General features: G+C 39.2%; 2 protein-coding genes across 2 annotated transcripts; one reads left to right on the forward strand and one right to left on the reverse strand.

Annotated features, from left to right (window-relative positions):
• Positions 1-860: 860 nt before the first annotated feature.
• On the reverse strand, positions 861-11,968 carry LOC140952114 (RUS family member 1-like). Its single transcript, XM_073401539.1, has 14 exons — positions 11,774-11,968; positions 11,321-11,398; positions 10,161-10,275; positions 9,714-9,759; positions 9,243-9,275; positions 8,105-8,210; positions 6,905-7,006; positions 6,080-6,150; positions 5,427-5,611; positions 4,881-4,944; positions 3,946-4,031; positions 3,008-3,120; positions 1,956-2,019; positions 861-1,103 (listed from the first exon to the last, which is right to left on the reverse strand). Exons 1-14 carry the CDS (start codon positions 11,927-11,929, stop codon positions 913-915), a joined length of 1,410 nt encoding a protein of 469 aa, XP_073257640.1. The 5' UTR covers positions 11,930-11,968; the 3' UTR covers positions 861-912.
• Positions 11,969-12,010: 42 nt separating this feature from the next.
• LOC140952115 (NIF3-like protein 1) lies at positions 12,011-15,656 on the forward strand. Its single transcript, XM_073401540.1, has 3 exons — positions 12,011-12,625; positions 14,531-14,660; positions 15,199-15,656. Exons 1-3 carry the CDS (start codon positions 12,021-12,023, stop codon positions 15,616-15,618), a joined length of 1,155 nt encoding a protein of 384 aa, XP_073257641.1. The 5' UTR covers positions 12,011-12,020; the 3' UTR covers positions 15,619-15,656.
• Positions 15,657-15,826: the final 170 nt, after the last annotated feature.

Genomic DNA, 15,826 nt, shown 5'->3' on the forward strand with positions numbered 1-15,826 from the left:
GTGGGGGGGCTAAAGCCCCCCCAGCCCCTCCCTCTGCGCGGTCCCTGCAATTATTAGGCGGTCCATGCCCAGAGAGCTAAATATGCGATGGGCAGGCGATGCTCTTCCTCTGACTTTCCCTGTTGGACTTTTCCATTTCGTTTGAAATTTCTTTCGTTTGCTGCGCCAATGAGCTGAGTAGGCTAACAGCCGAGGGACTAATTTGAATTACCCATTTTTCAAAAATGTCGTCGCGATTTTTCCAACTAGCTTAAAGAGTCAAATGTAAAAGTGATTTTTCATTGAGTTGAAATCTTGGAGGGCGCACCCAAGTTTGAAAAGAAGAGAAAGAAAAATCGTCGTGATCTGTCTTTTTTCCCCCGTAAAGCTTTCCATCAAGGAATTTCGTTCTTTGTCCTGCAGAGTTAGCAAAGAAATGTACCAAAGAGTGTGATACATGTGCAGAGTTGTTGTTTGGTTTCTTTAACTTACTGCTTTTTTGACGTTCTCGTTGCCGTCGCGTCTCCATTGCTGAGTTAGCCGAGTATTGTAATCGGGAGGCTATGCTTGGAAAACAACTGAAAGCAGTTACCAGGAAATGCAATGCGGAGTAAGGGAGGGGAGGCGGAGGTGGACAAACACACACTGTTTCGCTAAAGATGCTAACGACTGGCAAAAACCATATGAAAAGAAAAGGAACACAATATAACATGCTAATTATTCCAATACAAGAAAACTCTTTTAATCATTGAATGTTCTACTAACTATTTACAAATAAAATATTTTTAATATTTCAAGACATTACAAGGGTCTCATTAGTCTGCTACACAGCCGTTTTTAGTGTCGTGACGACACTAAAAACGGCTGTGTAGCAGACTAGGGTCTCCTCAACTTCTCGCTCGCATTTTTAAAAGGCAGCTCTGACCGAAACTTTTAAATACTTTTCTTGATTTCCAGTCCCTTAACATTCCAAACAGCGCGCCACTCATCAGGGCCCAGATGTGTTCGCGAGGTTACCCAGCCAGCTTCTTCAAGGCCCTGAACGAATGCTGGGAAAGCATGAAGGGTGAAATTATGAGCCAGCGCTACCAAATCCCATGAGCAGTCAGTTGGTTGACTTCTTTCTGTAAGGAAAAAAGAAAAGATGAACATTATGCCACTTAAGGTGGCTCGTACCAGTTTTTTATCCTCTAAAACCACTCCTCAATTACCAACACAGAAATGAATCATGGTCATCAAATTAGGTCTCTTGCCTTAAGATTTTTGTTTTAAACAGGGTCAGGGGTTGAGGGCCTCGGCCGCACACCCTATAAGGGGGCTTATCAATGGCGGATCCTGGGAAGAGGGGCCCGACCAAACTGAGGCGCGAAGGGCCGAAAAAAAATTTTTTGGACCCCACCCTTATCAAGCGCGATAAATGTGTGACAGGAATAGTAGGATGTTGTTAAGCATGATAAAACTCCAAGCCATTTAACTAAGCATTTCGGGCGACTCGACTGAAAATTTTGGGTGGCATAACTCTGATTTCGGGCGACATAACTTCGGGCGAGATGACTTTCAACCAGGCCTTGCCTTTCAACAACCGGCTACCAAATCAAAGGCTGGCCAGCGTCTTTGGTTGTAGTTAAGACAGGGGTTCGACGGGTTGATCAAACAGACAAAATTTACCACTTAACACAAGCACTGCAAGTTTCAAACCTACTTCCGTTAACAAGAGAAGTTATAACATTACTGCTTGTACCATGGCGGCCCGGGGCCCCGGGCATGGCGGTAACGTTCTCTTTAACTGAAGCTGTCTCGGTGAAAGGTTAAATGGACTTGCTTTGCAGGTTTGCTAAACGTAATACAAAGACACGAATGAAAATCACACCGAAGGGTGGAGATTCCCACAAGTGCCTAAGGTTGGACCTCTTCTGTTCAAAATGTCTGAACCCGTCCCTATCTTCAGTTGTAAAGAGATGGATTTCTGATCTTACCTTGCCACCAAAAATTATGTAACGCTTCAAATGCTCTTTGACTGCCATCTGAGTCACTTAAAACCTACGAAAGGAAAAACAGGAACGCAATAATGTTTTACAAGTTACTAATCAGTTATGTACTTTTGTTGGTTTTATAAAACCAAGCTGTTAAGGCCAGCATGGTTTTGCTCTAGAGAAACACGCCTAGTAAGGTATAGACTTGAAAGCATCGAGCTGCGTTTTCATTCTCTCATTCACCAGAGGTTAAATGGACTTGCTTTGCGGGTTCGCTAAACGTCATACAAAGACACGAATGAAAATCACACCAAAGGAAGGTGTTTTCAAAAAAGCCATCCCAACTAGAGATTTTTCGTTTTTACCGGCGAGGAAAACAATAATCAGTAACAAACAAAGATTTTTTTTTTTCATCAGTACGTTCATGTCCAATCGGTTAGTCATTTTAAAGTAATTATTGATAGTGACCGTGAATCTCAATTTATTCCGTTCGATCTTAACACAAGTGTCCAAAAGTCAAAACAATTGAGTTGAAATATTGTATCTTGCGTTTGATAGCCTACGTAGGTAAAGGCAAAAAGAGGGGAGGACGTAAAATGCTCATTTTCTTCCTTATTTCGCCGCTCTCTCCGTCCCCTATATGCCTATCCTGTAGTTCTATTAATGTTTAGTGTAAAATCGTCGATGTTCATCCGTTTTAATGTAAATCAGTTTTTTTAAATCTCACTAAGTCATAGCTTGAGAAATCAGACGACAATTCACGACGCCAAAACTGGTTTCCCACGAAAATGACGTCTGAGAAACGAGCGCAGAAATTCCATACTGATGACGTGTCACTAAACAGATCTGGGTATAAAGTGCTTCTGATTGGTCGTGCCGCTCGCTGGGTAGTGACGCGTCATCAGTATTGAATTTCTGCGCTCGTTCAACAGAGCGGAGAAACCATTGGTGGTGTCGGAAATAACGGCTGTTTTCTCAGGCTAACTAAGTCATGGATACCAGTGACTGGACACTGTCCATTAACGTTCCATTAGCTCGTCAATTAACGTAATTACCTTTCTCAAGCTCGGTTGGGTGCGTATCACAAAATCTAATACACAAGCCTGGAAGCAACTCTGTAGGTGATCTATCGCAGTAGAATCTTCATGTAGCACTATGTGAATTAGACCTATGTTAACAGGACAGAAATATTAATATTAATACATCATCAAGACAAAAGGTAGCCTGTGTATAGACCCCACTCCTCTCCCCTTCTCTGATTTTTCGTGAGGGAAAGGGGGGGGAGGGTCTGTACACAGGCTAGAGAAAAGGTTATGAGAATAAGTAAGTCGATCACCAAACTAATTGTATGGAGATCAGTCAGGAAAATTTGTATGTAGATATTAGGGTTTAATGGGTTAAGTTTAAGTTAAGGGAGGGGCAAGCTTGGGGAGGGGGGCGGGAGTGAGGGTGGCTCACCCACCCAAACCACCTGCCCTGGATCCACCCCTGATAAAAGCATTATAATCTATTCTGTTATGTCATTAAACTCCTCAAAGTGAATTTCAGTGCAGGATCCTCTGTCATAAAAAATATTGAGTGTACGAATACCGACAATATGTTAATCCAATAATGTGAAGTGCAGATCATTAAAATTGTGGAATGACATGCGATGCTTAGGTTGAGTAGAGTGCAGTCAAATAGCCATAAATTACAAATCAAAGGAACAGTCTGTAGTGTCCATATTGATGAATTGTTGTCTCTTTGGGAACAAGTGAACTTTTTGTAATAGAGAGATGCTTGTAAGTTGGTCAGTCAGTCAGTAAGACAGTCTGTAAGCCATTCAGTCAATAAGGAGGGATTCAACTTTACTGCAAACTACATCAGCATTTAATTCTTATCTAGCTTATTATCAAAATTGAAACTTCAATGGTTAAGCAAATATTGTACTGATATTTAAAAGGAAATATCTACCATGATTTAAAGAAGAATTTAACATGACATCATTGCATACCTGAATTCCGTCCATGTTGTAATGTAAGTTTAATAATATATCTACTTTCCTTTGAACTAGGCAATGCTGCATCAAAATCGCTAACACTGAAATAGAATTGTGAAAGGTTTGAACCCAGGAGTCATTTCATAAGTAGGTTGAGTATGATCATCCGCGTGAACGTAGTCGTGAATAGGACTGTTGTTGACAGTAACTGACATTTCGACAACCTGTGCGGTAGTCATCTTCAGAGTCAAAGTGAGTTGTATCATGTAAGTTGATGGTATTAAACTCTGGTTATTGATCTGATTGGTCATTTAGTCGCGATGTTATTGGTTGTCTGTCAATTAAGCCGTGATGTTATTAAATAGAATGTCAAGGACGTCAATGATACGACAGTAATTTAAAATTTCAATAGACTTGACTTTTCGGATATTAAGTTACTCCATTCCGTGGTCCATGACAAGGCCATGCTGTTCCATTAAATACATACTCAAGAGTTTTGTTATAAAACAATCGGTATTTTCTGGGTATACAAGTGTCAGAAAAAAGGTGTGGTATGTCCAAGTACTGCTATGATTCTCACGCTGGGGGTTTAACATGATTTTTTTTCATTAAGTAGTTTCAGAAAATTTCCATACCCTCTTGCAGAGGGGGGTTGGAATTTCCTCGGGGAGGAGGGGTTAGAGAGGAGCTTAAATTAACCAAAAGCTCCTCAGGCCTTTATTTCTTCCAGATATGTACGGTGCCAAAACTAGTGCCTCTAGACTTAAAATTTTCTACAATACCAAGCATTTTCCTTCATTCATTGCATTTGTGAGTGCTTTGACTGTCCTATAAATTTGATAACTTATTCTAGCTACTAAATCAAATACTTTGTATTAATTTTGTTTTGTATGACATAAGAATATTATTGAAAGTCTACATTGTAAAAGCTGATAACAAAAAACCTTTACCTTTTTACTACTGAAGTAAACTCTGTTCCTAAATGAATTCTAAGACACTCTCCTGTATTAAATCCTACAAAAGTGAAGGAATCTACAATTATGTCTTTGAAATTGCACCACACTAGAAGTGATGGTGTCAAGTTTGACTGATAAAGATGAAGTTCTCAGTAAGCCCTTTATCTAGTCTGATTTTCAGACAGTGGCAAGTTGCATGCTTAAACTCTTTAGCAAGTCACTTCAGACTTGCAAAGAAAGTGATTAGTACGCAATAGCCCACGGCTGGTGGATTTTGCTATCCAGCTTAGTGAAATCTGCTTTTAACTTGCTCAACATCCAAATGAAGTTTTTGGGGAAATCCAGAAGAATGGTACTCAATACTGCTCATCAAAGATTTTTTGGGGGCTAGGTGAAATGACTTTTGGGATAGTAAATGCTAGCTTTAGCTTGCCTGAATGGCAAGCTGTAAAACTGACTTTCTTTGCTCCCTGCTTCAGACTGTCTGAAAGTTAAAGTGGCTAAAACTGTTTCGTGTTAGCTACAAAATAGACACCTTACCAAATATGACTGGTTCTCTGCTGCCCACTTCCTCTGGAGTAATAATGCGGCCTGTTGACAAAAACTCAGTGACAAGTAAGTGAAGACGAGGTAAGCTGACTGTTTCCATGATGACAGATGACACAGCACGGAAGTTTGCATATAGATGGAAGAAGGTGAAGATGAAAAATAATGACCATGTTAGGCTGTGAAGAAAAAATTAAAATAGCATAATCATGAAATCAAAGTTAAAAAAGGCAACAACAAGTTCATATGGTTTAGTTAAGAAGGATAGCATACATAGCTCGGAACAAACATTTAGTTGGAATACTAGCCTGCCGGGTTTTTTTTTATGTTTGCAACACAGGCTATTGGAATACAAAACAGGTGCCAAAAATGCGGTCGAAGACATTTATTTTGTAAAACTGCTTTTCTGTAGATTGATGTATATTAAGCATGGAAATGAAAATATTTTTGAGTGGTAAAAGTGTCACAAAATTGTGACAAAACAAATAATAGAAAACTACGTGATCTCAAGGAAATTATATGATTATGATAACTAATATTGAGAATGCGCCATGCTTTCACTTGCTGTCACACATTGAGTTCCATAAAAATGTTTCATATAATTCATGTCAATAAAGAAGCTTATTAAGTTTGTAACGAGTACTTACTGAGGATTTCCAGAAACCAGGGGTGTTATTACCAGACCAGCAATAAGAGCCATCAAGTTTACCAAAGTTTCCTTTGAAAAAAAAAGTTTAAAATGTTCTGCTTGTTCCTTTGACTAGAAAAATCAGCCTATCTTGCAATAAGTCATGGATGTCACTGAAGATTCAGCAATTTACAATATTCCTTTTAAATACAGAGTTTTTCCCTAGCCCATTGCATTCTTAACAGCAAACATCACTTCAGTCCCATTAAAAAATGCCTGGGGGTGGCAATGTACAATAATGATTCTAGGGTGGGGGTGGGGGTACCCTACAAAGTTATAGAAAAAGGCTCCGCCCCAAGGTCCAACCCCTTACCCTGTTATACACCAGGTTGGAAGAAAAGGCACCCTGTTTCATATACCTTCTTGAGACAAATGGTACCCCTTTCACATACCTAGTTTATAACACTGCATCCCTATTAACTGCTGTACTAAACCATGTTTTTTTTCTTGACCTTTCACAGCAACAAAATGCATCTGCTTTTAGCCCTTTTAGATTCTTTTACAGACTGATTAAAATGACAGATTTCCCTAACCTCTTATATACTTCAACTGGTGAAATTCCTACCCTAAGCTTCAAAAAGGGTACCCCTTTTAGGCGGAGCCTCCCCATATAGGCCATAATAGGGAGTACCCACCCCCACCCCAATGGGTAATGAATATGAAACAGAGGAAGAAAAATAATTTATTTTATTGTTTTAATGTACTTATTTAAAGCAAGGATAAAATAAAACCAAAGCATAGCCATCATGCACCTTTAGTCACATCAAAACATAACACATCTCACCTGACTTCCATCTTTTGCAGCCACATCAGCCATATTGTCCCTCCTGGCCTGGTGCTGTGTCATGGCAGCTCTTGTGGCTCCTCCCGCCACACCCACTATGGACTGGTAAGCCCACAAAGAGAAAAAGAGCAACATCACTTTACTGCATCAATGAGTTCTTTATTTTAAAAGTGGAGAGGGGGATTTGGTGTATGAAAACTGTTTTCCTCTACTTTGGAACTGATCATTCAAAAGTTCATTGCCCCAAGATCAGGAAACTAGTACTGTATTTTGGCCAACTGCTGCTTCTAAGGGAAGGTACTATTGAAAAAAAAAAAACAAAACACTTTCTAGGGGGTTCAAATACACTAGCATTCACTTGGGTCATGTTTGTGACTGAAAGAGGGCAAGGAAGTTGGCAGGCATGGAGATGATAAAGGGTAATGTTAAGCCTGCATTCAAGGCAGGGGGCCCATTATGCTGGAGCTGATCCTATTTCCATGGCATGAGGCGACTAGGGATATTTTCACTCCTCCCTGGATAGGATGTTAGTCAAGACCACTGCAAGGTTACCCTAGCATTTAATTTGCTGGTACCCATTTATACACCTGGGTGGAGTAAGGCTCTGTGAGAGTAGAGTGTCTCGCCCAAGAACACAACACAATGACCCCGACTATAGCCTCCATCACAGATGTTCTTGGGGGTTCATAAGGTAGGAACACATGACGAACCCCCCCAGAATGTCTGCTGGGAGGCAACCTCGACTAGGGCTCAAACCTGGATCCCTTGATTAGAAGTGTAGCACATTAACCATAATAGACGACCACACCTTTCACTGGTCGGGGAGAATGATGCTGGTCTTTTTTTTATTCCCTCTCCCACCCTTGCCTCACTTCACTCATCCAGACCCATAGCTACCTAACTGATTACGCTCTGTAGTCTCTCCACAATTTCCCAATAAAATATAATAGTAATACATATATTCTCTGCTTTCAAAATCCAACAAGGCAACTATAAAATACACAGAAAAAAAACTGAGTCCTTGCTTGCCCAGTTGAAAGGCATGCTTGTACTACATTCTAACACTTTTTCCCATTAACTAAAACCTTCTTTCTTCCAGATCTTATCCAAGAATGAGCTACCTTGATGAAAATAAGGAAGCAAAAAATATGAGATTTTTTCATCAGGGTTAGACATTCCCACTAACATTTTGAAATATACCTTTGATATACTAGACAGGCATGCCAAAATGGTGAAGTAAGCTTTGAACAATGGTGCTAACATCTCAACAAGTATAGATGTATCATTCAAAATATCAGCAAACAACCTTAATGATAAAAAATACAATAATGGCAAATTTAATCAAAAGCACCTTCAAGAGAGCATGTTGCAATAAAAATAATTATGGAAAGCCCAAGCCAATCCAGTGTGACAACACTCAGCCACTTATTTATCTTAATCTGTAGTTTGTGGTTTTGAGGTTTGCTCATATGTTCTGAACTTTAATGGTGATAAAAGGTTACAGAATTAACCAGAAAGATTTTTCAAATTTATTTGTTTCATGAAAATGGATTCATCAAGAATTCATATCAACTCCATTAGAAGGAGAAGTTTCCAGTATTTACATTATAGTTAACTCGGTCCTTTATATGAGCAATTTGTACAAAAATACAGTTGAACCTCCGCTAATGGCCACATCTCTTACAACAGCCACCTCTTTACATGCAATGGCTACTTTCTTCTGTCCCCAAGGTGGTCGTTGTAGAGAGATTCAACTGTATTCAGTTATCAAATTATCTGTGGTGCTCTGCATTATTATACAGTGAAACCTCTATTAAGTGGACCCCCAATTTAGCAGACACCCTCTTTTAAGCAGACACTAAGCCGGATCCCAAAATTAACGTCTTATATTTCCCTTTATAATGAACCCCTATTCAGTGGACACCTCTATTAAGCGGACTTGGACACTAAATTAAATTGTACTTGGCTAATTTCTATTGTTAACAACCTCTATTAAGCGGACAGCGGACTGAATTAACAATACTAGTATTGGATTATGTCCTTGAAATACGAACTGTAGTCAATTAATAAGGATAAATCAATAAATTTAACTGTCAATAAACTGTAGATTAGACTGATATTCGGCCGTATGATTGTCATCTGCCATCAACGTTGACCTAAAAGTTCTTTGGAACTTTATCACAAACATTGCATAATTTTTACAAACTCTGTTAAACCGACACCCTCTATTAAGCAGACACTTGGCAAGGTCCCGAAGGTGTCGGCTTAATAGAGGTTTCACTGTATTACATTAATTTGCTTTTGAGGACTGAACATTCTGCCTTCAGTGCTGACTTACCTCCACTTCTTTGCATTGCAATCTAAATTGCTCCTGAGGAAAAAGTGAGCTAGTGTCAAGGTTTTATAAATTTAAAGGCAAATTTAAAGGCTGTATATAGTTTACTAGATTCTCTTGTATTAGCGATAAACATTTTAACTGAGTGTTGCATATTTTAATAATTTCAGAGGGAAAAGTCAATGTAACACTTTATCTGTGGCCCACAAAAAAAGATGAACTGAAGAAATGGAGCCCATATTTTTATGACTTTAGGAAAGGTACAAATTAATTAAGCGTTAATTCTCCATTGGGAAAATTGCAATAAAACATACTAGTCCAATGGCCGGTAGCTCATTTAGCTCCAGGCTCTTGAACAGCACCTTAATTTATTGCACCCAGAGACTTTACAATACACACACCTTGCATTTGACCTATTCCTTTGACACTATCTGACAAAGAGCAATTTAACTACACCTTAGGAAAAGTTCATACCCTTGTAGCCAAGCAAAAATAATACTTCCTACCATACCAGTGCCACCTAAATATAAAACAAAACAATACATTCATAAGGCAAAGGAAACTAATTTTAAAATACTTTTTGTGCAAGTAATAGGTTGGAAGTTTATGAATACTGTTGGTATTTTATATATTAATTTTAAAGCTGAATTTCATTAAGACTTTTATTGGTCACCAGCACCTCAATACTAAGTAAGACATTATATCATATGTAATGAACTAAGTTTCTAAAATCTCACTTTCTAAATGTGGCTACATGTAATTTAGGCAAAGTTAACCTCGAAGAAATGCTGGTCAGCAGTTTCCCCAGCTATACTAGGGGTGGCCCAATGCCTCTAGCAGGGGCGACTCGTGACTTATATACTCAGTTGTTTGCTAGCAATTCTTCGCAAAGTGTTGTTGCAATAGCTGATAAAAACTCACTTCTCAGGATCCATGTCATAGTTGCTGCCAGGGCAGTGGCTTTCTCATCTCCAACACCATACCCTTTCAACATGGCCTGGGTTGCAAGGGTTCCAGTTATTGACGAACAGAATGCCTGGATAGAGTGATAGATAACAATGACTACCTTCATTTAATGCTGATCAATGGACAGTAATCATGGGAGGGTGCCTAGTGATAAGAAGGCAGGAGGGGTGGGTGGATACACTTGTGGCTACATGCCATTTAGCATATTTAAACTCAAGACATTTATGGTCTGCAGTTTCACATTTTTCTGCTTTAGTCATTTGGAATTGCAGCTACAGCTTTCCTTATAATGTCAGCCATTTTGCTATACTTGCTACACAATGTATAAAGCTCTTTTCTCCCTGTCTATCTCTCCTCATATAAATATATGATAACTATTTTTGCAAGGGGAGCACGGGATGGCGCAGCGGTGAGAGCACTCGCCTCCCACCAATGTGGCCTGGGTTCAAATCCCAAAATATGTGGGTTGAGTTGTTGGTTCTCTCCTTTGCTCCGAGAGGTTTTTCTCTGGGTACTCCAGTTTTCCCCTCTCCCCAAAAACCAACATTTCCAAATTTCAATTCGACCAGGAATCAGGTAGATGAAGAACCACTTTGTGGATGTGCTACCTCCAAATCATTATTTATTTATTATTTTATTTATTAATTTAGTATTTATTTTGCTAGTGGTCACAACAATTATGGCAATCTAATGGTTATAAAATTGAATTTCAGATCTCAAGGTCTTGGTTCAAGCACTGCCAGCTAGTTAACACCTTAGATTGTTCCTTTTTGTCTCTCTCAGCTCCGCCTTAAGGTGCAACATACTGCTGGGGAGGAGGGGGGCGGGGTAATCCTGTTATGGATAGGGTTGTCATGGTTACTGTCTGCACTTGGCAGGCAACTGCTCGATCATACTGGGTCCCCAATGGGGTTCTTCAATCCGTCATCGTGACTCAAATTTTTGCTCAATCCCATAATCCTGATTGCTCTTTTCAGCATCCCACATGCCACGCATAGTTTCATAAGGAAAATCTTACCCCCATTTTTGCTTTAAAATCCAAACCTCACTTTCAAATAGGGCAAATCCAGGATCCCTAAAAGGCTACTGAGGACCCTATTCATACTGTAACTTACCTGAATAGTGTCCCATACTTGATATTCTAAGTAGTCTTTGCTGACACTCTCGGGGTAGCCTTGTGGAAGGAAAGCAGACTGCAAAAGATGCAATATGTCACCCCTGTATGGAATATAGGTCTAGCAGCGGGTAGCAAAATTCAGCTGAACTAGATCTGGTATAGGCTAAGGGATCTAGGGTCCCAACGACGCACCCTCACCCCCTAAATTCCTAAAGTATCCCCACCCGCCTGTCATGGTAAGTGAACCTGGATTTTCACCTATAATCCTTTCAACAACTCGGCTCTTTGGGCAACATGTGCACTCCAACTAACAGTCTTGAGAGAGAAAGATTCAACTAATTGGGTGAATGAGTACTCTCAAAATCAGAAGAGAAGGGGGGGTGGGGAAGTGGCCCTATTTCAAAGCTGGAAATTGGTACAGTGAGCACTGATGCATGCCAAGGAAAGTTACCTTAAAGAATTGCTTTACAGAAGTAGCTACAGTTTCCCTCTTCCTTCCTATCCTTTCTAAGTTTCCATTTTCCGTAGAGAACCTATATTTCCTCTCCAGATTTCCCGATCCATATTTTTCCCCTGCAACGACAAACTCCTCCATCTTGTCCGCCATCTTGCCACGGTGCAATGGGATAAACCGCTGCCAAAAATTGAGCTCGCTCCAGTCTCTTTTCATTTTTCAATATGGCGGATTGGGCACAGCCATGTATTGTAGATCGAAATTTTCGGTGAGAGTTCAAAGATTCTTTAAGAATTCTAATGTTTCGAGTGCTTTTTATCATAATGCGATGGATCTTAAAGAGGTTGTAACAAAGTTAAATATCTTCGCACCCTTAAAACTGGCAGAGAAATGGGACAACGTGGGGTTGCTGGTCGAACCTTCCCCTCCACATTCTGTCAAATCTATTCTTCTCACCAACGACCTTACCGAAAAAGTGGTTCAAGAGGCAGTCGATAAAAAAGTCAGCATGGTAATATCTTACCATCCACCTATTTTTGTCCCTTTGAAACGCCTCACATCTAAGACCTTTAAGGAGAGAATCATTATAAAAATGATCGAGAACAGGATCGCTGTGTTTTCTCCACACACAGCATTTGATGCTGTGAAGAATGGCGTGAACGACTGGCTCGCAGCAGGCCTTGGAAGTGCACAAATAGATCCACTAGAACATTCAAAAGACCAGAGTTCAGGTGTAAAATTAGAGGCAAGGATGTTGACCAATCATGTGCCTGATCAAATTACTAGTGTGCAAGACAAACTCAAAGACCTTCAAGGTGTTGAGAGAATTGAAGTTGAAACTTTGATGAGGTTAGTCAAAGTAGGGTAATGTGCAGGTGGGAGTTACTCCCTTGAATTTCCCATGGGAGTGTCCTGCTGGTTCTCTATTGCTGGTTTGCACATGACGTCATGGCGGCCATGTTGATGGTCTAGAACAAAAGTACTTCTCTTATCTGGGAACAAAACTCTACTTTTATGTACATCACTCAAGAAAAAATCTATTGTGTTGACCCTCAACATGGCCGCCTTCAGTTGTATCGTGGTTGCAAACCAAGAATACCTGGCAAAATGCCCAAATATTTTCCAACGATCTTTGAGCACTTCAAAAGTTATTTCAAAGGTGACAATTTTAGCATGTTGGATACAGTTACAACCCTCCAAGTTAAAATTTTTGTCCAGTGGCCATTTAGCGATCAGCTCTTTGGGTTTAGTCACCAGGGAAAATTTTTAGGTGCCAAATTATATTAATAAAGTAATATATCAAAATTGTCATTAACAAAAGCAGTTAAGCAAGTTTAACTTAAAATGCAGCACTGTCTATAAATTACTCATTTATTGTGCAAGACATTTTTTACTGATAGTCTGAGGATAAGGTTTGCAGATTCATCTCCTTGAATCAATACTGAAACAGAATTGTTAAGACAATTACCATTTCCAGTAGTCTTTAGGGCCTTCAATCCTTCTGTATAATCCTCAGTTGGTATATGAGAGCAGAACTTAACTCATCCTCTGTTAAATGTAATGTGTTCAAAATTTCCCAGTCATAACTTGAAAGGCGACCTATTTTTTTCTGATATTTGTTTCGCATTTCTTTTGAGAATTTTGTTGATGATGGACTTGTTTCCCCAACTAACAAATATTTTTGGAGATTTAAAAGATTGTTTTTAATATTGCTAGACACTGCGAAAGCCTGACAAAGGCAGGAGAGTATAGGAAGATCAACAAGTCTTATAAATCAAATCATTGCTTTATAGAGATAGCATCGTGCACTTGAAAATTTTGCAATGAGTTGTACTGGGAAAAAATGTATTTTCCAGTCCATTGAAAGGAACCCAAACAAAAATTTCCCTCTTATGAAAATATGATAATTTTTTTTTTCCTTTATCATTGCTACGGGTGTTTAACAAATAAAAATTTTGTAACAACTAGAAGCTGTCAGTTTTGCGATGTTTAGTTTCGCTTACAATTTTCGCTTTTGTTTAAAAAACTGCAATTCAACTCACAGCACGGTTCTCATGTTACGGTTATTACACAATGTTCTGTGTTGACTTTGCAGCAATTTAGCTTTCCCTCTTCATGTTAGTAGATTGTTTATTGATTCACAAAGTCTTTATAATATGTAGCCCGGTCAAAAAAACACCAAACTTGGCGAGACAAGCATTCCTAAAATATCAAAGAAATCGACACTGTCAACAAGCAAGGCACTTCGATTGCGTGCTATTTGTCACGTTTCAAAAGTTAAAATGTCACGCGCAAGGCAACAAATTCAGTGGAGGCAAACAAATGCAGGTCAAGTTTCATTGATGTTCATTTCAAAACGCTTATCTGTGAGACTTTTTTAGTTCTCAATTTAGCATGTTTTTCAACGGAAAAGTGTAAAAAAGCAATAGAAATCAAATCAGGTAGAATAAATTTTCTTCATATTTCAGTAGAAGTGATTACCATAATTTTCCTGTTTCTGTATGCCATAACATGAACCTATTCTTCACGGTCTCCAACTTGGTGACTATTCTCTAAATCAAGTCACCAGCTCCAAAATTCTAGACGCCATGGCTACTAAAATGGTTGCAACTTGGAGGATTGAGTTACGACACAAAGTCAACATTAAGCCTCTTTTTGTAATATTTTTGGGGAAATTGAATTGTAAAAGCTATGTCTTTTAAAAATCTGCAAAGATCGTCTTTCCATTTAAAGATCTTATCATTGCTTTTATAGACCACAAGGACTGACTGAGCAGCAATTATCTTTGCACTGTTCTGAGAGTGGGCTTGTTGACACCCTTCAGACACTGACATCTTTGCTCCCTGAAGCTCTTGGAAAAGTAGAGGTTGTTCCTCTTGCACAGGTGAAAATATTATGACTTTTGTAGTTCTTTGCAGTTATGATCTTTGAAGTTATGATCATTATCACGGTTGTCACTAAGATTTCAAGTTGCCGGGTAATTAAATACATCAATAGTGGGGAATCAAACAGCTAGGAGTTTCTTTTGGTTCTATTTTTCTTCTATTTTCCTTTGAAAGTAGCCGGGTGCCACTTTTATAGTAGCTGGGAGGAAATCCATGCCCCTTGCCTCTTAATGACAGTCTCTCCACCAATATTAACTTTATAGGTTAAGTTTACGTAATAGGTGCAACATCTCCTCACCATGGGTAAATACGGCAACATCTGAGTGCTAGGTTGCAATGATAATTATTATTAATTGCATTAAATTAATTCATTTAATGGATTTGACACGAAAGCTTAAACCTCCACTGTCCCAATGTATTCCACACTGGTCCAATATATTTTCACTGGCCCAATATATTCCCTGGCCATCTGAGTTATGAACCTTACCAACCAGCATTTCGTAAACTCACTAGAGCATCAACATCTCCTCTCTCTAGATTCCAATACTGGGTACTGGCCAAGGTCGCCTTTGCACCCTGCATTCACCAGTTACTCTCTCAGAGTTAATCAACCGTATCAAAAACCACCTTAATCTCAAACATATACGCTTAGCTGCTGCCCATAGTAACACATCAGAGGACCCACTCCAAAGTTCCGTCCAAACTATTGCCCTGTGCGCAGGTTCAGGAGCAAGCATACTGCGTGGGAAACAAGCTGATGTATACCTTACAGGTGAAATGTCACATCATGACATCCTTGATGCAGTGTCACGTGGTGTGCACGTGATCTTATGTGAACACAGCAATACAGAGCGTGGTTTTCTTACAGAATTTAGAGGCAAATTGGTTGAATTGTTAGAGGGAAAGGTTGATGTCATGGTTTCCTCAAATGATGCTGATCCTCTCCAAATTTTATAGAATATTCTCTTTTGAATTGAGTTAGAGCTTGAGGTACAATTTACTTGAACCAAGTTTCCTTCAAATGACTCCAAGAACCACAGGGAAATGCTTTGAAGAAGTTGCGTCAAGTTTCCAATTTTTATCAGAAAACATGTCACTGGCATATGGTACTACAGTCTACTATACCTAATCCATTTGAAATAATATTATCTATTACAACGTGGGA

Source organism: Porites lutea, chromosome 11 (assembly GCF_958299795.1).
Source record: "Porites lutea chromosome 11, jaPorLute2.1, whole genome shotgun sequence".
NCBI lineage: Eukaryota > Metazoa > Cnidaria > Anthozoa > Scleractinia > Poritidae > Porites > Porites lutea.